At 50.0% G+C, this 27131-nt stretch overlaps 1 protein-coding gene across 1 annotated transcript in view; it reads right to left on the bottom strand.

The window, feature by feature from the left end:
* Positions 1 to 266: 266 nt before the first annotated feature.
* Positions 267 to 27131, bottom strand: part of TTBK1 (tau tubulin kinase 1) — a 130913-nt gene continuing 104048 nt past the window's right edge. The window contains exons 12-15 of the mRNA XM_069954379.1: positions 26151 to 26323; positions 21813 to 22353; positions 7406 to 8889; positions 267 to 1895 (exon numbers count right to left, since the gene is read on the bottom strand). Coding sequence (XP_069810480.1) covers positions 1472 to 1895; positions 7406 to 8889; positions 21813 to 22353; positions 26151 to 26323 — 2622 coding nt within the window. The 3' untranslated portion in view covers positions 267 to 1471. The remainder of the gene's footprint in view (positions 1896 to 7405; positions 8890 to 21812; positions 22354 to 26150; positions 26324 to 27131) is intronic.

The raw sequence follows: 27131 nt of genomic DNA, 5'->3' as shown, positions 1-27131 counted from the left end.
CACCATTGATTTAATTATTCATGGCACTGCCGATACTACCACTGGTTCCATCACTGATTCCACCACTCACACTATAACCAATGCTACCATCTATACCTCTATTATCATCAATACCACCACTGATTCCCCTGATATCACCACTAATACTACCACTAATCCCCCCGATACCACCAAGGATATTACCATAAGTTTTACCACAGATGCCACAGCTCCAGCCAGGACACACTTACGACGGTCAGAATAAGATGGCAGCCATTGTATAGCAGGCTTTATTTCATGATATAATGGGATGTTGTAACGTTATAAGAAGCGTTATGTGTTGCTGATTCTCCCTACAGTCTATACAGGGAGAAACAGATCTTGGGTCCTTCATGCGTCTGCCGCCTGCCCCGTCACATGCCTGTGGGTTTGGCCTGGCACACATGGGAACTGGTACAATCTGGTTGCGGTGTGTAAACAATTTTGAACAAGTACTCTGATCCAGTGCGGACTCCAATCAATCCAAGTTGATTCCTGGGGAAGGTACAGACCTGCACCCCGGACTGGTCATCACTTTGTGCTGCGCTGTGGTATACTGTGGTGCCCCAAACTAAAACAGAAGAAGTGCAGGATTGTGGTGGACACAGCTACGTCATATGGTGTCACACTTACTGGGAGTGCTTGTCTGTGCTCAGCCCTTTACCTAACATTATTATTCTGGAACTTCATGGTGAATCTCCGGAAGATTGTTGGCCAAAATTATTTTAGCGACCCCTGTAGGGCTCTGCCATAGGTCTGCATAGCAGTACCGTATACTACATACAGTATAAGTCCAACTGACTGCGGCTGGAGGAGAGCGAGGAGCTGAGATGTAGCTGCATCGGTGATGCTGTCACCGTCGCTCTTGTGCCGGTTGCTCCGGTAGCCTTGATCAGACCCCTGTAGGGCTCTGCCATAGGTCTGCATAACAGTAACATACACTATATACAGTATAAGTGCAGCTGACTGCCACCGGAGGAAAGCAAAGAGCAGAGACGCAGCTGCATCGGTGGTGCCATCACCATCGCTCTCATGCTGGTTACTCCAGCAACCTTGGTCAGACCTCTGTAGGGCTTTGCCATAGGTCTGCATAGCAGTAACATATACTATATATAGTATAAGTGCAGCTGCCAGAGAAGAGCGAGGAGCAGAGACGTAGCTGTATCTGTGGTGCAGTCACCGTCGCTCTTGTGCCGGTTGCTCCGGCAGCCTTGGTCGGTGGTGTACACAGTGGATATGGGCTGCTCATCGTTCTCCTTCAGATTTTTCTTGCAGCTTCAAAATCTTCAATCTCGGCAACAGACATGTAATGTGAAAATAACATGATTACTATGTGACCGGCAGAGCTCTGCTTCATCGCACAGTCCTCATCAGGGACTGTGAATATTGCGTAGCACAGGTTGAGTGAAGAGAAATGTTCCTTAGCTGAGGTCGTGTGACTGCACCGGGGCCATTATCTGCCATTGCCTTTCCCATCGCTTGTTCCCTGCTTTGCTTTGGTTGCCAGATTCGGCCCTTGCACCTTCAGTCTTTGTCCCTTTCGTGTAACGGCAGGAGTGGCTGGACACTCCCCAGGGACCTGGGCCCGCGGCTGAAGTCTGGGGGTGGGCTGTACGCGGGGAGTTGCAGCCATGGGTCTTCTCTGCCGGGATGGAGATGGGCTTTCTGTTCTGGAGAGAGACTGGCTTCGCGGTGATGCGCTCAGTGTTCGCACTGGAACCACCGGACTCTTTGGGGGGCCACGACTGACCCTCCGTACATTGTTTCTTGAAGGTATTGGACTTGAAAGAGGGGGAAGCCTCATATGTAGAGATTTAGGCTTGTGATCAGGGGAGAGCCTAGTGGTCCCGCCATGAGTTACCCGTGGAGGTTGGTATCTAGACAGGTCAGAAGAAACAGAGACCAAAGGTGAGGAGAAGGAGCAAAATATAAAGAGCAAAACAGTCACAAGGGGACAAGAATCAGGGGAGGAGACCTGTCACCACATGGAGACCGAGCAGCCATGGAGACCTGACACCACATGGAGACCGAGCATCCATGGAGACCTGACACCACATGGAGACCGAGCATCCATGGAGACCTGACACCACATGGGGCCCGAGCATCCATGGAGACCTGACACCACCTAGAGACCGAGCAGCCATGGAGACCTGACACCACATGGAGACCAAGCAGCCATGGAGACCTGCAACCACATGGAGACTGAGCATCGATGGAGACCTGACACCACATGGGGCCCGAGCCTCCATGGAGACCTGACACCACCTAGAGACCGAGCAGCCATGGAGACCTGACACCACATGGAGACCGAGCAGCCATGGAGACCTGACACCACATGGGGCCCGAGCATCCATGGAGACCTGACACCACCTAGAGACCGAGCAGCCATGGAGACCTGACACCACATGGAGACCAAGCAGCCATGGAGACCTGCAACCACCTGGAGACCGAGCAGCCATGGAGACCTGACACCACCTGGAGACCGAGCAGCCATGGAGACCTGACACCTATGGGGCCCGAGCCTCCATGGAGACCTGACACCACCTAGAGACCGAGCAGCCATGGAGACCTGACACCACATGGAAACCGAGCATCCATGGAGACCTGACACCACATGGAGACCAAGCAGGCATGGAGACCTGACACCACCTGGAGACCGAGCAGCCATGGAGACCTGACACCACATGGAGACTTGACACCACATGGAGACTGAGCAGCCATGGAGACCTGACACCACATGGAGACCTAACACCACATGGGGCCCGAGCCTCCATGGAGACCTGACACCACATGGAGACCTAACACCACATGGGGCCCGAGCCTCCATGGAGACCTGACACCACATGGAGACCGAGCATCCATGGAGACCTGACTAGGGCAAGTGCCGGGGCCCACAGCTCCTCTAGGGGCCCACTCCCGTCTATTACTACTTTTTTTTTTTTGTTAGTAAAAAAAAAAAAAAAGTGTAGTAACAGAGGGGACTGGGCCCCTAGAGGCCGCATGTGACAGTTAGGGGCCCGTCGATACATACTGGGGTCCCCGGGCACACGTCTTCCTGCAAGTCTTCCCTACAGCCGAGTAGGTAGGAAAAGGACCTTTGAGTATGAAGGACCTGTGGTGATGTCATGGGTCATGTGATCGGACACCTGACCTGATAGAGGGCAGACGGTAGGCTCTGTAAACTAATAGTCAACTGTATGTGCTGGCGTTTCTAGTTGTTTTGTTTTGTGTATACAGGTCCTGCTGTAATATATATGTATACAGCAGGACCTCCTATCTACTTTCTATCTATCTATCTATCTATCTATCTAATCTATCCATCCACAGAGCAGGAGCTGTATACAGGAGTGGTGCTGCTGGTTCTGTATACAGCTCCTGCTCTCTCTCTCTCTCATATATATATATATATATATATATATATATATATATATATATATATCACATTCTGGTGCTGCTAGTTCTGTATACAGCTACTGCTCTGTATATAAATAAATAAATGATTCCCGCTGTGTGCCCACTCTGTGCAGCGGGTGGATACAGCGGGAGTACCGCCTGGAAAACTGGGATACAGCCTGTGGCTATGGTTGTATCCCAGTTTTCCAGGCGGTCCTCCCACTGTATCCACCCTCTCCACGAAGGTGGAAGACATCGATGGCGAGAGTTCGGGTTCGTACGGACCCATCCCTTATATACACAGAGCAGGAGCTGTATACAGAACTAGCAGCTCCAGCATGTTATATATATATATAACATGCTGGAGCTGCTAGTTCTGTATACAGCTCCTGCTCTGTGTATATATATATATATATATATATATATATATATATATATATATATATCCTTTCACTGTGTCTGACTCCTCCAGAGTCCTGACTACTGCAGAGATCAGGAGATACAGGAGGAGAAAGATATGCAGCAGCCGCATGTTTCTTCTGCTGCAAATCTTTCCTCGCCTGTCTCGCCATGATTTGCTCCTCAAAGGGGCCCGCCGAGGCTCTGTCGCCCAAGGGCCCACAAAAACCTGGAGCCGGCCCTGCCGACACCACATGGAGACCGAGCAGCCATGGATACCAGACATCACCTGGAGACCGAGCATCCATGGAGACCTGACACCACATGGAGACCTGACACCACATGGAGACCGAGCAGCCATGGAGACCGAGCAGCCTTGGATACCCGAAACCACCTGGAGACAGAGCAGCCATGGAGACCGAGTAGCTATGGAGACCTGACACCACATGGAGACTGAGCAGCCATGGAGACCTGACACCACATGGAGACTGAGCAGCCATGGAGACCGAGCAGCCATGGATACCCGACACCACATGGAGACCGAGCATCCATGGAGACCTGACACCACATGGAGACCAAGCAGCCATAGAGACCTGACACCACATGGAGACCGAGCAGCCATGGAGACCTGAAACCACCTGGAGACCGAGCAGCCATGGAGACCTGAAACCACCTGGAGACCGAGCAGCCATGGAGACCGAGTAGCCATGGATACCCGACACCACATGGAGACCGAGCATCCATGGAGACCTGACACCACCTGGAGACCAAGCAGCCATGGAGACCTGACACCACCTGGAGACTGAGCAGCCATGGAGACCTGACACCACCTGGAGACCAGGGCTGTATTAACAGCTGCTGCTGCCCTAGGCACTAAACCTGAGGACGCCCCATCTACACACACCTATTGGCGATACCAGACCTGACCAATACCAACATACCTCCCACCCCCTGGCAAAGACACCAGATTTACTGGCAAGTCTGAACGGGAGGAGGGAAACTAAAAAAATAAAAACAAAAAAATTCATTTTTTCTGTCCCCCTGCAAGGTGCTTCCCTAGGCACCGGACCACGGGTGTCTAGTGGTAAATACGGCCCTGCTGGAGACCGAGCAGCCATGGAGACCTGACACCACATGGAGACCGAGCAGCCATGGAGACCTGAAACCACCTGGAGACCGAGCAGCCATGGAGACCAAGTAGCCATGGATACCCGACACCACATGGAGACCGAGCATCCATGGAGACCTGACACCACCTGGAGACCGAGCAGCCATGGAGACCTGACACCACATGGAGACTGAGCAGCCATGGAGACCTGACACCACCTGGAGACCAGGGCTGTATTAACAGCTGCTGCTGCCCTAGGCACTAAACCTGAGGACGCCCCATCTACACACACCTATTGGCGATACTAGACCTGACCAATACCACCATACCTCCCACCCCCCTGGAAAAGACACCAGATTTACTGGCAAGTCTGAACGGGAGGAGGGAAACTAAAAAAATAAACACAAAAAAATTCGTTTTTTCTGTCCCCCTGCTCCTTGGTGCTGCCCTAGGCACCGGACCACGGGTGTCTAGTGGTAAATATGGCCCTGCTGGAGACCGAGCAGCCATGGAGACCTGACACCACATGGAGACCAAGCAGCCATGGATACCCGACACCACCTGGAGACCGAGCATCCATGGAGACCTGACACCACCTGGAGACCGAGCAGCCATGGATACCCGACACCACCTGGAGACCGAGCATCCATGGAGACCTGACACCACCTGGAGACCGAGCAGCCATGGATACCCGACACCACCTGGAGACCGAGCATCCATGGAGACCTGACACCACCTGGAGACCGAGCATCCATGGAGACCTGACACCACCTGGAGACCGAGCAGCCATGGAGACCTGACACCACCTGGAGACCGGGCATCCATGGAGACCTGACACTACCTGGAGACCGAGCAGCCATGGATACCCGACACCACATGGAGACCGAGCATCCATGGAGACCTGACACCACCTGGAGACCGAGCAGCCATGGAGACCCAGCATCCATGGAGACCTGACACCACCTGGGGACTGAGCAGCCATGGAGACCTGACACCACCTGGAGACCGAGCATCCATGGAGACCTGACACCACCTGGAGACCGAGCAGCCATGGATACCCAACACCACATGGAGACCGAGCATCCATGGAGACCTGACACCACCTGGAGACCGAGCAGCCATGGAGACCTGACACCACCTGGAGACCCAGCATCCATGGAGACCTGACACCACCTGGGGACTGAGCAGCCATGGAGACCGGACACCGCCTGGAGACCGAGCATCCATGGAGACCTGACACCACCTGGAGACCGAGCAGCCATGGATACCCGACACCACATGGAGACCGAGCATCCATGGAGACCTGACACCACCTGGAGACCGAGCAGCCATGGAGACCTGACACCACCTGGGGACTGAGCAGCCATGGAGACCTGACACCACCAACAAGACCCGACCATCAGCCAACTGGAGAACTCGCCCATTCAGGGGCTGATCAAGAGGACGGTGCAACTAAACTGTTAGTAGGGTACAGTGTATATATATATATATATATATATATATATATATATATATATATATATACACACACACACACACACGGGTACAGGATAAGGGTGGAGATGAGCAGTCATTAGGTACAGTATGACTGTGAAGAGGACTGTGTATATACAGTAAGCTACTCCATGCTGGGAAGTCCATGTGAACATCCACCTTCTGGAACCGTCCAGCAATACATGTAACAGAACACAGTCTACTACAGAAGCTTCACCCAACAGAGCAAAGTAATGCTGGGGCCTCACCAAACTTACCAAGAGGATCCCAGGGCCTCATCAGACTGACCAAGAGGATCCCAGGGCCTCATCAGACTGACCAAGAGGATTCCAGGGCCTCATCAGACTGACCAAGAGGATGCCGGGGCCTCGCCAGACTGACCAAGAGGATGCCGGGGCCTCGCCAGACTGACCAAGAGGATGCTGGGGCCTCCCCAGACTGACCAAGAGGATGCCGGGCCTCCCCAGACTGACCAAGAGGATGCCGGGCCTCCCCAGACTGACCAAGAGGGTGCCGGGGCCTCGACAGGCTGACCAAGAAGATGCCCGGCCTCACCAGGCTGACCAAGAGGATCCCAGGGCCTTGCCAGACTGACCTGGAGGATGCTGGGGCCTTACCATCTGTGGTGGAAGTCCATGTTAAAATAAAAACTATTGCTCAGTCTCCCCTTCATGTGTGCCCTAAACTCTGTATAACATCAAAGAAGGAACAAAACAAGTCAGTAATGTTCCTAAACCAGAGTGTGTTGCATCCCGGGAAAGGACTGTGCAGCTTATAGTCACTTTAGTGACTACTGCCTCCCCAGCAACTAGGGGTCCCTCACAGTTTGAGAAGCATTGGTCTACTGTATGTCATATTACATGGATGACTGTCCCTTTATCTTGAAGCTTTTGTTCTGATGGTGACCACCGTGGGCTGGACACAACCTCAGTACACAGACCTTTATATTGGTCTGGTGGCATCTGTCTTGTCCAAGGATAAAGACCATCTTACCTTAGGCCGGCTGCAGATTCCCTCAGTTTGCTGACACTTGGGGATGGTGGTGCCATCAACCTTAGGTCCTTCATCGGTGTGATGGGACGTGGGATCCTACTTTTCCCATACTCTTCCTTTCTCATGCACAATGGTTTCTCTTTAACGACTTTCCTGGGGACTGAGTCTTCCAGCTCAGGGGTGTCTTCTTCCGACCCCGTTGTGGACAATGTCTCAGATGTTCTCCTGCGGTCCTCACTAGATGAAGCAGACGATGAACCTGCGGAGGCCAGTCGCTGCAGTCGGATCTGCCTCTTCTCCATCACAAGGCGAGCAAGGTCCAGCTGCTTTGTTCTCTTTTGGAACCTCTCTTTGGCAGAGTAGGACATAGACTTATCTGATCCTGTGTCCTCCTCTGACAGGAATACAGGGATGCGACTCCTAAAGCGTACGCCAGAAGCCTGAGTTCGAGCCTTGCTGGTGCCATGATGGGTTTCATTAAGGCGATCGGTAGAAAGCACAATCTTTTCCTGCTCGGTGGCTTCATTCATTGGGTCTTTCTCCAGTCGATCTTCAGAGCTTCTTACTCCATTAGCTGCATGTAGATCTGGCTGATGATCTTCTGCTCCCACGTGACTTCCTGATGGTGCATAGGGTTCAATCTGAAGTATTCCCACAGCAGATGTAGTGGTTCCCCTTGCTCTCTGTGCGTCGCCCTCCTCGGCCTCCCCCATAATGGCCTCATCAAATTGTCCCAGGACTTGATGCTCCTCCAATTTCATCAACTGCCCGGTGGAAGACATGACATTTAAGTGTGTCTTTTCAGCAATGTGAACAAATGTGCGTTCGACTTTGGTAAAGGGGGAGGAGGTGGCGGCGGCTGCAGCGGCCATACAAGGTGGTTTTGGTTCTGATTTAAGTATGGAAGATAAAGTTCCTGGTTCTGACACATCTAACTGGCTGCCCATAGGTTGGGGCTTCTCTCCTTGAGGTGTGATTGCAGCAAGAGTGCCTAGGTCAAGGTCAGGCATGAGTTCATTAGTCACTGGTGACTTCTTCATGTCTCCAGGAGAAAACAGCACTAAGGTCTTGGAGCCTTCCTCTAGTTCTAGATCATTCTCAGCTGTGGAGGCTCTTCCTCGGGAATCCTTCTGGTCATCTGCCAGTAATGTAGAAGGAGCCCCTTCCTGACTCCTCTCTGTACTCTTCTGGCTTACATCACTGCTGGATCCACTGTGAAGATCTATGTCTTCCCCAAGAAACTCCGCCTCCTCTTCCTCCTCTGTCTCTTCCTCCCGGGGACATCTGCCATTGATGATAATATGGGGTTCTGGAGCATGCATAGCCGGCAGGACCACACTGGAAAAGTCCACCTTCTTCATCCTGTGGGGAACGCGTAGCAATTCTTTGCTATCTGATATGTCTTTCTTAAAGTCCTGGTAAGACAAGTTTAAAGGCACCACCTTGGGCATTCCATTAATATCAAAGTGCTTCAGGGTGAGGACCTGGAAGAGACACAAACAGAAAACGTTACAGGAACGTTGCAGTCACAACAACACAGGCCACAAAAATCACTGACAGGAGGAACGATTGCTCCTTCCCGGAGAAACCCTCATGGAGGGGCAGTCTGTGTCTGGAGATGGTGCGGGCAGTGACAGGACTCTTCAGGAGTGTCCTACATCTCTTCAGGAGTGTCCTACATCTCTTCAGGAGGGCAGCAATGTTGTTCTCTGGTGTCGAGATATAGAAGGATCAGACAAATATTCATTTGTCGATGGAGAGTCAGGAGACCCCCATACACCTTATACTGACATCTGTCTGTGGAGAGTCAGGAGACCCCCATACACCTTATACTGACATCTGTCTGTGGAGAGTCAGGAGACCCCCATACACCTTATACTGACATCTGTCTGTGGAGAGTCAGGAGACCCCCATACACCTTATACTGACATCTGTCTGTGGAGAGTTAGGAGACCCCCATACACCTTATACTGACATCTGTCTGTGGAGAGTTAGGAGACCCCCATATACCTTATACTGACATCTGTCTGTAGGGAGTCAGGAGACCCCCATACACCTTATACTGACATCATCTGACTGTGGAGCGTCAGGAGACCCCCATAAACATCATACTGACATAATTTGAGTGGGGAGCCAAGCAACCCTCACACACCTTATACTGACATCATCAGTCTGTGGAGAGTTAGGAGACCCCCATACACCTTATACTGACATCTGTCTGTGGAGAGTCAGGAGACCCCCATACACCTTATACTGACATCTGTCTGTGGAGAGTTAGGAGACCCCCATACACCTTATACTGACATCATCTGACTGTGGAGAGCCAAGAGACCCCCCCATAAACCTTATACTGACATCATCTGACTGTAGGGAGTCAGGAGACCCCCATAAACCTTATACTGACATCATCTGACTGGAGGGAGTCAGGAGACCCCCATACACCTTATACTGACATCATCAGTCTGTGGAGAGTCAGGAGACCCCCATACACCTTATACTGACATCTGTCTGTGGAGAGTTAGGAGACCCCCATATACCTTATACTGACATCTGTCTGTGGAGAGTTAGGAGACCCCCATACACCTTATACTGACATAATCAGTCTGTGGAGAGTTAGGAGACCCCCATAAACCTTATACTGTTAGCTGAACCTGAAGAGGCACCTTAACAGGCAGTTGCAAAGAAATGACAAGCGAGGAGGAGATTACAGGTCTGGAGTGCAAGGAGAGGGGGGGAGGGGGGGTGTCGTGTATGAAGTACCGGCCAAGAAATGCAGCAGCAGTTTTGGAAATCTAGTAAAGGGAAGTACCCGGACCTGATGTACCAGTCCTGTATGATGGACCCTCGTATGTACCAGTCCTGCATGATGGACCCTCGCATGTACCAGTCCTGTATGATGGACCCTCGCATGTACCAGTCCTGTATGATGGACCCTCGCATGTACCAGTCCTGTATGATGGATCCTCGCATGTACCAGTCCTGTATGATGGACCCTCGCATGTACCAGTCCTGTATGATGGACCCTCGCATGTACCAGTCCTGTATGATGGACCCTCGTATGTACCAGTCCTGTATGATGGACCCTCGTATGTACCAGTCCTGCATGATGGACCCTCGCATGTACCAGTCCTGCATGATGGACCCTCGCATGTACCAGTCCTGCATGATGGACCCTCGCATGTACCAGTCCTGTATGATGGACCCTCGCATGTACCAGTCCTGTATGATGGATCCTCGCATGTACCAGTCCTGTATGATGGACCCTCGCATGTACCAGTCCTGTATGATGGACCCTCGCATGTACCAGTCCTGTATGATGGACCCTCGCATGTACCAGTCCTGTATGATGGACCCTCGCATGTACCAGTCCTGTATGATGGACCCTCGCATGTACCAGTCCTGTATGATGGACCCTCGCATGTACCAGTCCTGTATGATGGACCCTCGCATGTACCAGTCCTGTATGATGGACCCTCGCATGTACCAGTCCTGTATGATGGACCCTCGTATGTACCAGTCCTGTATGATGGACCCTCGTATGTACCAGTCCTGTATGATGGACCCTCGTATGTACCAGTCCTGTATGATGGACCCTCATATGTACCAGTCCTGTATGATGGACCCTCATATGTACCAGTCCTGTATGATGGACCCTCGTATGTACCAGTCCTGTATGATGGACCCTCGTATGTACCAGTCCTGTATGATGGACTCTCACATGTACCAGTCCTGTATGATGGACCCTCGTATGTACCAGTCCTGTATGATGGACCCTCGCATGTACCAGTCCTGTATGATGGACCCTCGTATGTACCAGTCCTGTATGATGGACCCTCGCATGTACCAGTCCTGTATGATGGACCCTCGCATGTACCAGTCCTGTATGATGGACCCTCGCATGTACCAGTCCTGTATGATGGACCCTCGCATGTACCAGTCCTGTATGATGGACCCTCGCATGTACCAGTCCTGCATGATGGACCCTCGCATGTACCAGTCCTGTTAAAAGAGTCATGTAAAAATAAGTCCTCTGTAAGCAAACTTTGTATGTTCCAGTGTGAATGATCTGCGTGATCAGTGTATGTATGATGGACATGGTTGTTAGTCACAGTACACATGGTAGCTTTACACTCTTTATTATTGCATACAATACATTTCCCTTTGTTTGCGTCTATGTATAATCACCGAGAACGGCCGCTTCTCCGCCGACTTATCACCTCAGTGATTCCTTTGGATATTTAAAAAAAAATTCTAAATAATTTACAAAAGAAAAAAAGATTCCTACAAGTCCCCATTACATGACGCTGCGAGCAGAGCCACCGAGGTTAGCATGGCGGTGTGCGCCAAAACAGAGGAGCCAATCAGAATCCACCTCCTGTCAGCGATGGCGCGTCCCTCAGCCAATCAGAAGGCTACATGCACCATCTCAGGCTCGGGCACCCTCTTCGGGGGACTCTAGCTCACAGTTTACCCTCGATTGTATGAATTTTTTCCTTCCCATAAGACCTTATATGGTAAAGAAGTTACAGGTCAGCAGAACAGACATGACCGAGAAGATGGCCGCCATCGGACAAGTCGCCTCTCTGGTCACGGGGAGGCTGCCCCGCAGACCCTGTAACTTGCAGCAGCAGCAACAGTGTAAATTCAAGCTCAGAGAAGGGAGTTCTGGGTAACAGGCAGCAGATTCCCCCCCCCTTGAAATGAGGTCTGCATTGTACTGATATAACAGGAATCCCCCCATATAATCTCCACGTCTTCCACTGCCACCTATAGGAACATACACAGCATATAAAGTACACTGTACAGCTGGTGCCTATACACACAAGGAGTCCTCTGGAGGGTAACGGGATAGTAACAGAAGGCGTTATTGGGTGGAGTAACATGGAGTAAGGGGAGGAGATATAGGGAGGAGTTACATGGAGTAAGGGGAGGAGTTATAGGGAGGAGTTACATGGAGTAAGGGGAGGAGATATAGGGAGGAGTTACATGGAGTAAGGGGAGGAGTTACATGGAGTAAGGGGAGGAGATATAGGGAGGAGTTACATGGAGTAAGGGGAGGAGTTACATGGAGTAAGGGGAGGAGATATAGGGAGGAGTTACATGGAGTAAGGGGAGGAGATATAGGGAGGAGTTACATGGAGTAAGGGGAGGAGTTACATGGAGTAAGGGGAGGAGTTACATGGAGTAAGGGGAGGAGATATAGGGAGGAGTTAAATGGAGTAAGAGGAGGAGATATAGGGAGGAGTTACATGGAGTAAGGAGAGGAGTTACATGGAGTAAGGGGAGGAGATATAGGGAGGAGTTACATGGAGTAAGGGGAGGGGTTATAGGGAGGAGTTACATGGAGTAAGGGGAGGAGTTACATGGAGTAAGGGGAGGAGATATAGGGAGGAGTTACATGGAGTAAGGGGAGGAGTTACATGGAGTAAGGGGAGGAGATATAGGGAGGAGTTACATGGAGTAAGGGGAGGGGTTATAGGGAGGAGTTACATGGAGTAAGGGGAGGAGTTATAGGGAGGAGTTACATGGAGTAAGGGGAGGAGTTATAGGGAGGAGTTACATGGAGTAAGGGGAGGAGATATAGGGAGGAGTTACATGGAGTAAGGGGAGGAGTTACATGGAGTAAGGGGAGGAGATATAGGGAGGAGTTACATGGAGTAAGGGGAGGGGTTATAGGGAGGAGTTACATGGAGTAAGGGGAGGAGTTATAGGGAGGAGTTACATGGAGTAAGGGGAGGAGATATAGGGAGGAGTCACATGGAGTAAGGGGAGGAGATATAGGGAGAAGTTACATGGAGTAAGAGGAGGAGATATAGGGAGGAGTTACATGGAGAAAGAGGAGGAGATATAGGGAGGAGTCACATGGATTAAGGGGAGGAGATATAGGGAGAAGTTACATGGAGTAAGAGGAGGAGATATAGGGAGGAGTTACATGGAGTAAGGGGAAGGGTTATAGGGAGGAGTTACATGGAAGAGATATAGGGAGGAGTTACATGGAGTAAGGGGAGGAGTTATAGGGAGAAGTTACATGAGTAAGGGGAAGAGGTATAGGGAGGAGTTACATGGAGTAAGGGGAGGAGATATAGGAAGGAAATACATGGAGTTAGTGGAGGGGTTAAAGGGAGGAGTTACATGGAGTAATAGGAGGAGATATAGGGAGGAGTTACATGGAGTAAGGGGAGGGGTTATAGGGAGGAGTTACATGGAGTAAGAGGCGGAGATATAGGGAGAAGTTACCTGGAGTAAGGGGAGGAGTTATAGGGAGGAGTTACCTGGAGTAAGGGGAGGAGTTACCTAGAGTAAGGGGAGGAGTTATAGGGAGGAGTTACATGGAGTTAGCGGAGGGGTTAAAGGGAGGAGTTACATGGAGTAATAGGAGGAGTTATAGGGAGGAGTTACATGGAGTAAGGGGAGGAGTTATAGGGAGGAGTTACATGGAGTAAGGGGAGGAGATATAGGGAGGAGTTACATGGAGTAATAGGAGATATAGGGAGGAGTTACATGGAGTAAAGGGAGGAGTTACATGGAGTAAGGGGAGGGGTTATAGGGAGGAGTTACATGGAAGAGATATAGGGAGGAGTTACATGGAGTAAGGGGAGAGGTATAGAGAGGAGTTACATAGAGTAAGGGTAGGAGTTACATGGAGTAAGGGGAGGAGATATAGGGAGGAGTTACATGGAGTAAGGGGAGGAGTTACATGGAGTAAGGGGAGGAGATATAGGGAGGAGTTCCATGGAGTAAGGGGAGGGGTTATAGGGAGGAGTTACATGGAAGAGATATAGGGAGGAGTTACATGGAGTAAGGGGATAGGTATAGAGAGGAGTTAAATAGAGTAAGGGTAGGAGTTACATGGAGTAAGGGGAGGAGATATAGGGAGGAGTTACATGGAGTAAGGGGAGGAGTTACATGGAGTAAGGGGAGGAGATATAGGGAGGAGTTACATGGAGTAAGGGGAGGAGATATAGGGAGGAGTTACATTGAGTAAGGGGAATGGTTAAAGGGAGGAGTTACATGGAGTAAGGGGAGGAGTTATAGGGAGGAGTTACATGGAGTAAGGGGAGGAGATATAGGGAGGAGTTACATGGAGTAAGGGGAGGAGATATAGGGAGGAGTTACATGGAGTAAGGGGAGGAGATATAGGGAGGAGTTACATGGAGTAAGGGGAGGAGATATAGGGAGGAGTTACATGGAGTAAGGGGAGGAGTTACATGGAGTAAGGGGAGGAGATATAGGGAGGAGTTACATGGAGTAAGGGGAGGAGATATAGGGAGGAGTTACCTGGAGTAAGAGGAGGAGATATAGGGAGGAGTTACATGGAGTTAGCGGAGGGGTTAAAGGGAGGAGTTACATGGAGTAATAGGAGGAGATATAGGGAGGAGTTACATGGAGTAAGGGGAAGGGTTATAGGGAGGAGTTACATGGAAGAGATATACGGAGGAGTTACATGGAGTAAGGGGAGGAGTTATAGGGAGAAGTTACATGAGTAAGGGGAAGAGGTATAGGGAGGAGTTACATGGAGTAAGGGGAGGAGATATAGGAAGGAAATACATGGAGTTAGTGGAGGGGTTAAAGGGAGGAGTTACATGGAGTAATAGGAGGAGATATAGGGAGGAGTTACATGGAGTAAGGGGAGGGGTTATAGGGAGGAGTTACATGGAGTAAGGGTAGGAGTTATACAGAGGAGTTACCTGGAGTAAGGGGAGGAGTTACCTAGAGTAAGGGGAGGAGTTATAGGGAGGAGTTAGGGAAGGAGTTATACAGAGGAGTTACCTGGAGTAAGGGGAGGAGATATAGGGAGGAGTTCCATGGAGTAAGGGGAGGGGTTATAGGGAGGAGTTACATGGAAGAGATATAGGGAGGAGTTACATGGAGTAAGGGGATAGGTATAGAGAGGAGTTAAATAGAGTAAGGGTAGGAGTTACATGGAGTAAGGGGAGGAGATATAGGGAGGAGTTACATGGAGTAAGGGGAGGAGTTACATGGAGTAAGGGGAGGAGATATAGGGAGGAGTTACATGGAGTAAGGGGAGGAGATATAGGGAGGAGTTACATTGAGTAAGGGGAATGGTTAAAGGGAGGAGTTACATGGAGTAAGGGGAGGAGTTATAGGGAGGAGTTACATGGAGTAAGGGGAGGAGATATAGGGAGGAGTTACATGGAGTAAGGGGAGGAGATATAGGGAGGAGTTACATGGAGTAAGGGGAGGAGATATAGGGAGGAGTTACATGGAGTAAGGGGAGGAGATATAGGGAGGAGTTACATGGAGTAAGGGGAGGAGTTACATGGAGTAAGGGGAGGAGATATAGGGAGGAGTTACATGGAGTAAGGGGAGGAGATATAGGGAGGAGTTACCTGGAGTAAGAGGAGGAGATATAGGGAGGAGTTACATGGAGTTAGCGGAGGGGTTAAAGGGAGGAGTTACATGGAGTAATAGGAGGAGATATAGGGAGGAGTTACATGGAGTAAGGGGAAGGGTTATAGGGAGGAGTTACATGGAAGAGATATACGGAGGAGTTACATGGAGTAAGGGGAGGAGTTATAGGGAGAAGTTACATGAGTAAGGGGAAGAGGTATAGGGAGGAGTTACATGGAGTAAGGGGAGGAGATATAGGAAGGAAATACATGGAGTTAGTGGAGGGGTTAAAGGGAGGAGTTACATGGAGTAATAGGAGGAGATATAGGGAGGAGTTACATGGAGTAAGGGGAGGGGTTATAGGGAGGAGTTACATGGAGTAAGGGTAGGAGTTATACAGAGGAGTTACCTGGAGTAAGGGGAGGAGTTACCTAGAGTAAGGGGAGGAGTTATAGGGAGGAGTTAGGGAAGGAGTTATACAGAGGAGTTACCTGGAGTAAGGGGAGGAGATATAGGGAGGAGTTACATGGAGTAAGGGGAGGAGTTATAGGGAAAAGTTACATGGGGTAAGAGGAGATATAGGGAGGAGTTACATGGAGTAAGGGGAGGAGATATAGGGAGGAGTTACATGGAGTAAGGGGAGGAGTTATAGGGAGGAGTTACATGGAGTAAGGGGAGGAGTTATAGGGAGGATTTACATGGAGTAAGGGGAGGAGTTATAGGGAGGAGTTACAGGGGGGCTTTGGTTAGGGGAAGGGCGAGTAACGGAATCTACTATGGTGTATTAGGGGGAGGGGTATATGGAGGGTATATGGTGTAATGGGGGGAGGGGTATATGACTGAAGAAGTTATGGAGAGGTATATGGTGTAATAGGGGGAGGGTTTTATGGGGGGGGCCGGTATATGACTGTTGGTCCACCAGGACACAGACACTAGATACAGGTCATATCCCGCTCAGAGATGGAGCTCATTGGGGGTGGAGCGGAGTGGTATATGGTGTGTTGGGAGAATATAGGACTGAGGGAGGGGTGGGGGATCCATCAGGACAGACGGTACAGAACACACACTGGATACAGGTCAGATCCTCCTCGAAGACGAAGCTCAGCAGGGGCGGAGCTCATCCACGAAGCTGATGTGACGCTGTAACACTGACCTCCCACCCTGCAGCGAGTGCGGTCATGCTCAGTCATTCTATATGCTGCGGTACGTTCACTTTCATAGCACAAATCTCATATTGAGCCCTTTATGTTAGGGGCTTATAATGCATTGCGGGGGGCACAGTTAGGCACAGCGGGGTAGCATGGGGGCGGGCAGGTGGTGCAGGCGTGCAAAGTGAGGCATGCAGTTCCCTGTGCCCAGTGAAATCTTCCTTCTGCAGTGCAAATGGTCTCTCAGAGACCAATAACTGGAAGAAGACTGTGCATCAAGTTCCATGGATGCCGACATAGTCCGAGTCCATCATAATGTCCAAGGTGGAAGCAGCAACATCTGAAGAGGTGTTTAACTGTGACGCCCACACAGGTGGGGTGACAGGGGGCCAAGATGGAGCAGTGGAGGCAGGAGCAGGAAGATGGCAGCTACAGGAGCCAGAGCCTGGGTCAGATGAGGAGAAATTGTCCTGGTTTAGAGGAATGGCGGAAGACGCTGGTGTCTCCGAGGTTAAGTGCCACCTCTGTACAGCTCCAGTGCTGGTTTAAAAAGGAAGAGAAGACACCATCGTGGGTAGAAACTATACTGAAGCAGCTGATGGAGCCAGGAATATCTCTACCAGTAGTCCCCACCAAAGGAGAGTCGAGAAGTTCAAGGCAGAAGAAAGCAAGACGTCTCCAGGCCTGGTTGGTGAATGAAGCAGGTCGTCTCCAGGCCCAGCGGGTGGATGAGGCAGGACGTTCCTAGGCCTGGTCGGTGGATGAGGCAGGACACTTGGCCTACACATGATTGTATTGCATTATAACAAGATTTGTCCTCCTCTGCCCTCTTGTGCCTACCATGGACAGCCCTGCACAGCTATGTTTTGTGAGTAAAGCGTGCCCACACCTGCTGCAGCTGAGAACGGGAGATACGGAGCACAGAGGGCACCAGTCTGTGATTTCCGGCTGGCAGTGGTGGGTGCCGACGGTGAGGCAGACGTACTGGACTGCTTTCTGCAGAGCGGCTGCGCTGGATGAAGGTGCCAGTAGGATGTGGGTAATGCTCTGTCTCCAATGTAGAGGATGAGAAGACGGAAGAAGCCAGTCGACGTAGGGGGCTGTACCTCGGCAGGGGGTGCTGGGAGAGCCTGTCCTCCTCCAGCTGAAAAACATCAAGAAGAGCGGAGGGAAAGGAGTCAGGCAATGAAGAGACTTTCTTCCTGCTTCTAGCTACGTGTTGCGTTAGTGCATGCTGTGGGCGTCTTCGGGGGGCACCCTGTATGTGGGGCCTGCACCACCTGCCCCTCCCCTTTCAGCTGCCCTTATGGAGGAAATAAAGCTTCTTAGCTGGGAGAGGGTGAGATTTGAGGAGTCAATGGCACAGATTACAGATTAGGTAGCATGACGTGAGCATGTGCTCGAGCCGCACGGTGAGGTCAGCGTTACTCATCCTTGTAGTCAATAGCTCCTGTATAGTATGGTCACTCTCTCACAGCCCATCAACACAGAATGGAAGCTGATTGCCCAACTCCAGGACCCACTCTGACCACATGGATGGAGCATGGTCCCAGCCAGTCTATGTGGATGAGCCAATAAAGAGCATTACAGACATAGGAGAACATTGTGATACAGTCAGACAAGCAGAAGAGCGTTTTCCGTCGTACTACACGTGGATGAGCACAAAGAAATGAGGATTACCTTGGCTGGGGAGAGGTCTCTGACATCTGTGTGTAAGACGGTCATTTAGTACCTTTACTGGGGTGGATATAGAAGATGTCTCTCATGTGACTGACTTACCTGCAGCTATGCATTATTCACCAGAACGGGTACAGAACCCATCATAAAGGAGACGGCAGACAGGTCCCTGGGGAATATTGGGGCTGAAGATTCTCCCTGGTCTTAGACCTGTTCATGGTGAATAGTGATGCATGGGTGACTGATTCTACCAAACCACAGTGTGAATGTAGCCCAACACTAAAACACAATATACAATGTGACCCACCACACAATACCACAGCTACAAAGTAACTCACCACAAAATGTCACAACTACAATATAAGTCATCACACAATGTCACCAGTACAATCTAACCCACTATGCTATATCACAGCTACAACGTAAACCACCGCACAGTTCCACCAATACATTCTAAGCCATCATGCAGTGTCACTAGTACAATGTAACCCACCACACAATATCACCAGTACAATGTAACCCACCACACAATATCACCAGTACAATGTAACCCACCACACAATATCACCAGTACAATGTAACCCACCACACAATATCACCAGTACAATGTAACCCACCACACAATATCACCAGTACAATGTAACCCACCACACAATATCACCAGTACAATGTAACCCACCACACAATATCACCAGTACAATGTAACCCACCACACAATATCACCAGTACAATGTAACCCACCACACAATATCACCAGTACAATGTAACCCACCACACAGTGTCACCAGTACAATGTAACCCACCGTGAAATATCACCAGTACAATGCAACCAACCACACAGGGTCACCAGTACAATGTAACCCACCACACAATATCACCAGTACAATGCAACCCACCACACAGTGTCACCAGTACAATGTAACCCACCACACAGTGTCACCAGTACAATGCAACCAACCACACAGTGTCACCAGTACAATGTAACCCACCATGCAATATCACCAGTACAATCTAACCCATCACACTATGTCATTAGTACAATGTAACCCATCACACTATGTCATCAGTACAATGTAACCCATCACACTATGTCATCAGTACAATGTAACCAACCACACAGTGTCACCAGTACAATGTAACCCATCACACTGTCATCAGTACAATGTAACCCACAACACTATGTCATCAGTACAATGTAACCCATCACACTGTCATCAGTACAATGTAACCCACCACACTATGTCATCAGTACAATGTAACCCACCACACTATGTCATCAGTACAATGTAACCCACCACACTATGTCATCAGTACAATGTAACCCATCACACTATGTCATTAGTACAATGTAACCCATCACACTATGTCATCAGTACAATGTAACCCATCACACTATGTCATCAGTACAATGTAACCCATCACACTATGTCATCAGTACAATGTAACCCATCACACTATGTCATTAGTACAATGTAACCCATCACACTATGTCATCAGTACAATGTAACCCATCACACTATGTCATCAGTACAATGTAACCCATCACACTATGTCATCAGTACAATGTAACCAACCACACAGTGTCACCAGTACAATGTAACCCATCACACTGTCATCAGTACAATGTAACCCACAACACTATGTCATCAGTACAATGTAACCTATCACACTATGTCATCAGTACAATGTAACCCATCACACTATGTCATTAGTACAATGTAACCCATCACACTATGTCATCAGTACAATGTAACCCATCACACTATGTCATCAGTACAATGTAACCCATCACACTATGTCATCAGTACAATGTAACCAACCACACAGTGTCACCAGTACAATGTAACCCATCACACTGTCATCAGTACAATGTAACCCACAACACTATGTCATCAGTACAATGTAACCCATCACACTGTCATCAGTACAATGTAACCCACCACACTATGTCATCAGTACAATGTAACCCACCACACTATGTCATCAGTACAATGTAACCCACCACACTATGTCATCAGTACAATGTAACCCACCACACTATGTCATCAGTACAATGTAACCCATCACACTATGTCATCAGTACAATGTAACCCACCACACAATATCACCAGTACAATGCAACCCACCACACAGTGTCACCAGTACAATGTAACCCACCACACAGTGTCACCAGTACAATGTAACCCACCATGCAATATCACCAGTACAATCTAACCCACAACACTATGTCATCAGTACAATGTAACCCATCACACTATGTCATTAGTACAATGTAACCCATCACACTATGTCATCAGTACAATGTTACCCACCACACTATGTCATCAGTACAATGTAACCCATCACACTGTCATCAGTACAATGTAACCCATCACACTGTCATCAGTACAATGTAACCCACCACACTATGTCATCAGTACAATGTTACCCACCACACTATGTCATCAGTACAATGTAACCCACCACACAGTGTCACCAGTACAATGTAACCCACCATGCAATATCACCAGTACAATCTAACCCATCACACTATGTCATCAGTACAATGTAACCCATCACACTATGTCATCAGTACAATGTAACCCACAACACTATGTCATCAGTACAATGTAACCCACCACACAATGTGACATCTATAACATAACCCACCATGTCACAACTACAATATAGTTCACCACACAATATAACAGCTACAACCTAACCCACAACCCATCACACAGTTTCACGTCTACAATATAACCCATCATACAGTGTCACAACTACAATACAACCCATCACACAGTGACACAACTACAATACAACCAATCAGTTTCACAATTACAATACAACAGATCAATTTTACAGCTACAACACATCACACTGTCACAGCTACAATACAACCCATCACAACTACAACACTTAATTCTCATATTTTTCTCTGATCTGTGATATAACCCCCTTATTCACCTCTATGTAATACCTCCCTTTTACCTCTTTTCATCATTTATACTGCCCCTCCCACTGTGTCACATACCCGCACCTACTACTCCTTACATGTCCCCTGTACCTATAGGCGTGCTGTATCCTCTAAAGGGATGAGGACTTCATTCTGCTTGTTAATGATCCTTGGCTGTCACCTTACAGATATGTATGGTTAGTAGTGCTGTCAGCAGCCCATCCCCACATAAAGCTCTCCATGTCTTATACCAGTAAGTTGGGATTGGTCTGTAGGGTCTTCTGTTGCCTCTTACCTGTCTCTGAGGTCCAGTGGGATCAGACTCCCTTCTTCGCTGTCGTGTTGCTGATGTTGAATGGGAGTGGGATGGACTGGCAGGTGGGGGTTCCGGCCTGTTCTCGGAGCCCTCATTTCGGGAGGAGGTTTCTTCCTCGGCCACAGTCTGCATGGCCCGGGGCCTTACTTCATGCACCTTTGGTCTGACCGCTGCATCTGCCCCCCCAGGCTTCCGTCTCTCCTCCCCATCGTCCAAGGGTCGAAGTTCCTCTGGCTCCTCATCTGTTGTGCCTGAGGTTGTTGGCTCGGCCCCAGGGTGGAAGTCCTTCAGCTCAGTCTCTTTGTCAATGATAACCCATTCCTTGCTGTCAAAGTCCTCCTCCTCTGCAAGTGGTACAGAACGGAAGGCATTGCTTAAGGCTTCATGCTCTACGGATGCTGAAACCTCCATACGGCCACTGGCTTGTCTGTCAACCTGACCCGTATCAATGGACAGCATCTGAGCAGGCTGTGAGGAGCATACTTGGCGTGAAGGAGACCCAGGCAGATCCATGCGGGATCTGGAGGAGAGAAGACACATGGACTGTAACGCAAACCAACAGGGAGGACTGACATAACAGGAAATAGCATGACATCATATTGTAACTTATAGCTGATGGCAACGTAAAAAGCCCCAAACCACAAAGCAGTGATCCCAAAATTGGGGAGAAGAAAACTGACAACTCCGGACAAGGAAGGTGGCAAAGAGAAAACACCGAACAGGGATGCCACTGCCCTGTGTGTGATCTGCGGTGTGTCAGTGTCACTGTGTGTGATCTGTGGTGTGTCAGTGTCACTGTGTGTGATCTGCGGTGTGTCAGTGTCACTGTGTGTGATCTGCGGTGTGTCAGTGTCACTGTGTGTGATCTGCGGTGTGATCTGCGGTGTGTCAGTGTCACTGTGTGTGATCTGCAGTGTGTCAGTGTCACTGTGTGTGATATGTGGTGTGTCAGTGTCACTGTGTGTGAGCTGTAGTGTCACTGTGTGTGAGCTGTAGTGTCACTGTGTGTGAGCTGTAGTGTCAGTGTCACTGTGTGTGAGCTGTAGTGTCAGTGTCACTGTGTGTGAGCTGTAGTGTCAGTGTCACTGTGTGTGATCTGTAGTGTCACTGTGTGTGATCTGCGGTGTGTCAGTGTCACTGTGTGTGAGCTGTAGTGTCAGTGTCACTGTGTGTGATCTGTAGTGTCAGTGTCACTGTGTGTGATCTGTAGTTTCAGTGTCACTGTGTGTGAGCTGTAGTGTCAGTGTCACTGTGTGTGATCTGTAGTTTCAGTGTCACTGTGTGTGAGCTGTAGTGTCACTGTGTGTGAGCTGTAGTGTCAGTGTCACTGTGTGTGATCTGTAGTTTCAGTGTCACTGTGTGTGATCTGTAGTTTCAGTGTCACTGTGTGTGATCTGCGGTGTGTCACTGTGTGTGAGCTGTAGTGTCAGTGTCACTGTGTGTGATCTGTAGTGTCAGTGTCACTGTGTGTGAGCTGTAGTGTCACTGTCACTGTGTGTGATCTGTAGTGTCACTGTGTGTGAGCTGTAGTGTCACTGTCACTGTGTGTGATCTGTAGTGTCAGTGTCACTGTGTGTGAGCTGTAGTGTCAGTGTCACTGTGTGTGAGCTGTAGTGTCAGTGTCACTGTATGTGAGCTGTAGTGTCAGTGTCACTGTGTGTGAGCTGTACTGTCAGTGTCACTGTGTGTGATCTGTAGTTTCAGTGTCACTGTGTGTGAGCTGTAGTGTCACTGTCACTGTGTGTGATCTGCGGTGTGTCACTGTGTGTGAGCTGTAGTGTCAGTGTCACTGTGTGTGAGCTGTAGTGTCAGTGTCACTGTGTGTGATCTGAAGTTTCAGTGTCACTGTGTGTGAGCTGTAGTGTCATTGTCACTGTGTGTGAGCTGTAGTGTCAGTGTCACTGTGTGTGATCTGTAGTGTCAGTGTCACTGTGTGTGAGCTGTAGTGTCTCTGTCACTGTGTGTGAGCTGTAGTGTCAGTGTCACTGTGTGTGAGCTGTAGTGTCAGTGTCACTGTGTGTGAGCTGTAGTGTCACTGTCACTGTGTGTGAGCTGTAGTGTCAGTGTCACTGTGTGTGAGCTGTAGTGTCAGTGTCACTGTGTGTGAGCTGTAGTGTCAGTGTCACTGTGTGTGATCTGTAGTTTCAGTGTCACTGTGTGTGAGCTGTAGTGTCACTGTCACTGTGTGTGATCTGCGGTGTGTCACTGTGTGTGAGCTGTAGTGTCAGTGTCACTGTGTGTGAGCTGTAGTGTCACTGTCACTGTGTGTGATCTGTAGTTTCAGTGTCACTGTGTGTGATCTGTAGTTTCAGTGTCACTGTGTGTGAGCTGTAGTGTCACTGTCACTGTGTGTGAGCTGTAGTGTCAGTGTCACTGTGTGTGAGCTGTAGTGTCAGTGTCACTGTGTGTGAGCTGTAGTGTCTCTGTCACTGTGTGTGATCTGCGGTGTGTCACTGTGTGTGAGCTGTAGTGTCAGTGTCACTGTGTGTGAGCTGTAGTGTCACTGTCACTGTGTGTGATCTGCGGTGTGTCACTGTGTGTGAGCTGTAGTGTCAGTGTCACTGTGTGTGAGCTGTAGTGTCACTGTCACTGTGTGTGATCTGTAGTTTCAGTGTCACTGTGTGTGATCTGTAGTTTCAGTGTCACTGTGTGTGAGCTGTAGTGTCACTGTCACTGTGTGTGAGCTGTAGTGTCAGTGTCACTGTGTGTGAGCTGTAGTGTCAGTGTCACTGTGTGTGAGCTGTAGTGTCTCTGTCACTGTGTGTGAGCTGTAATGTCAGTGTCACTGTGTGTGAGCTGTAGTGTCAGTGTCACTGTGTGTGATCTGTAGTTTCAGTGTCACTGTGTGTGAGCTGTAGTGTCACTGTCACTGTGTGTGATCTGCGGTGTGTCACTGTGTGTGAGCTGTAGTGTCACTGTCACTGTGTGTGATCTGCGGTGTGTCACTGTGTGTGAGCTGTAGTGTCAGTGTCACTGTGTGTGAGCTGTAGTGTCACTGTCACTGTGTGTGATCTGTAGTTTCAGTGTCACTGTGTGTGATCTGTAGTGCCACTGTCACTGTGTGTGAGCTGTAGTGTCAGTGTCACTGTGTGTGAGCTGTAGTGTCAGTGTCACTGTGTGTGAGCTGTAGTGTCAGTGTCACTGTGTGTGATCTGTAGTGTCAGTGTCACTGTGTGTGAGCTGTAGTGTCACTGTCACTGTGTGTGATCTGCGGTGTGTCAGTGTTACTGAGGTGTCAACTTATCTTGGTTGTGGTGGAAGCAGTGTGACAGCTGAAACTCCAGTCAGGGATGGACAAACTGCATGTGCAACTAGTTTGGCTGCACAGGAGCTTGGGGTGTCAAAGAGGCCAGCCAGGCTCGGACTCCATGGGCCCAGAGCTTACCACCATAGGGGAATGAAAAACTCTACCTACTACTGGGTAGTCAAATACAGAGGGGGTACCTACCTATTAGGGATGCTATCTAAAGGGAAGATATCTGCACAGGGAGGCCTAACTACTATATGGACGACAGAGAGAGGCCTGACTATATAGGTGGACAGAGGGACGTAACTACTGTATGGAGGCCTAACTACTATATGGACGACAGAGAGAGGCCTGACTATATAGGTGGGCAGAGGGACGTAACTACTGTATGGAGGCCTAACTACTATATGGGCCACAGAGAGAGGCCTGACAATATAGGTGGGCAGAGGGACGTAACTACTGTATGGAGGCCTAACTACTATATGGGCCACAGAGAATGGCGTGACTATATGAGTGAACAGATTGTGACCTTTCTACTATGAAAGGGCATAGAGGGGGCCTAAGTACAGGTGAAGATGGTGCTGGAACAAAGAGCCTAAAATGTCTGTCAGATTCTGCAGAGATGAGGCATCACCTGGAAAAGTCTTCATGCTGACCGAGCCAGATGTAGAGCAAAGGAAAAGGGCGCAAATCTGAACACAGAAGATGCCCCCTGTGAGTCACTAGATGTAACTGCACTGTAATCACTTATAAGGTCTTTGTATTGTGGATTTTATTTAGTAAAGGTATGGGGGCATTAGTAACTGTGTGGTGGTAATGGTGTGGTGGTGATAATATTGATTTTTTAGATACCGGAATTATTGGTAATATTGGTCTTGGTCTGAGGGTCCGGGGGTAGAGTCGGGGGCAGAAATAAGGCATCCTCTGAAAATAAGACATAGTGCCTCTTTGGGAGCAAAAAATAATACAAGGCACTGTCCTATTTTCATGGTGTATATATATGTATCCAACTACAACAGCTGCAGGCACTACAACTCCCAGCCAGAGACTGGACACCCAGTGGCTCTTACCTCCTCTCCAGGAGGTCCGCTCTCTCAGCTGTGGAAAGCCGCTCAGACTCAGGGCTGTTTACACGCCTGTAACGCAGGGACCGGGCCTGTGTGGTGGGCGACTCTGGAGGAGCCCGGACGGGAGAACTAGGACAACCATGTCGACTGTGCTCGTCTTCCATCAGGCACTGTGTCTGGGTAGAGGAAACAGCACAAGTAGGACTATTAAAAGCTACCACCACCACCCTCCCCACAAGGTCACCACCACCACCCTCCCCACTTATACCCTCCCCACAGGGTAACCACCACCACCCTCCCCTCTTTTACCCTCCCCACAGGGTAACCACCACCCTCCCCTCTTATACCCTCCCCACAGGGTCACCACCACCACCCTCCCCTCTTATACCCTCCCCACAGGGTAACCACCACCACCCTCCCCTCTTATACCCTCCCCACAGGGTCACCACCACCACCCTCTCCTCTGATACCCTCCCCACAGGGCCATTACCACCATCCTCTTCTCTCAGACCCTCCCCACAGGGCCACCACCCTCTCCTCTCAGACCCTCCCCACAGGGGGACCACCCTCTCCTCTTAGACAATTCCCATAGGGCGACCACCTCCCCCTCTCCTCTCAGACTCTCCCCCGGGACGACCACCTCCCCCCTCTCCTCTCAGACCCTCCCCACAGGGCGACCACCCTCCCCACAGGGTGACCACCCTCTCCTCTCAGACCCTCCCCACAGGGCGACCACCTCCCCCTCTCAGACCCTCCCCAAAGGGCGACCACCTCCCCCTCTCAGACCCTCCCCACAGGGCGACCACCTCCCCCTCTCCTCTCAGACCCTCCCCACAGGGCGACCACCTCCCCCTCTCAGACCATCCCCACAAGGCGACCACCTCCCCCTCTCCTCTCAGACCCTCCCCACAGGGCCAACACCTCCCCCTCTCAGACCCTCCCCACAGGGCGACCACCTCCCCCTCTCCTCTCAGACCCTCCCCA

This window comes from Dendropsophus ebraccatus, chromosome 15, assembly GCF_027789765.1.
Source record: "Dendropsophus ebraccatus isolate aDenEbr1 chromosome 15, aDenEbr1.pat, whole genome shotgun sequence".
Taxonomy (NCBI): Eukaryota; Metazoa; Chordata; class Amphibia; order Anura; family Hylidae; genus Dendropsophus; species Dendropsophus ebraccatus.
This window is presented reverse-complemented; position numbering and strand designations above follow the sequence as displayed.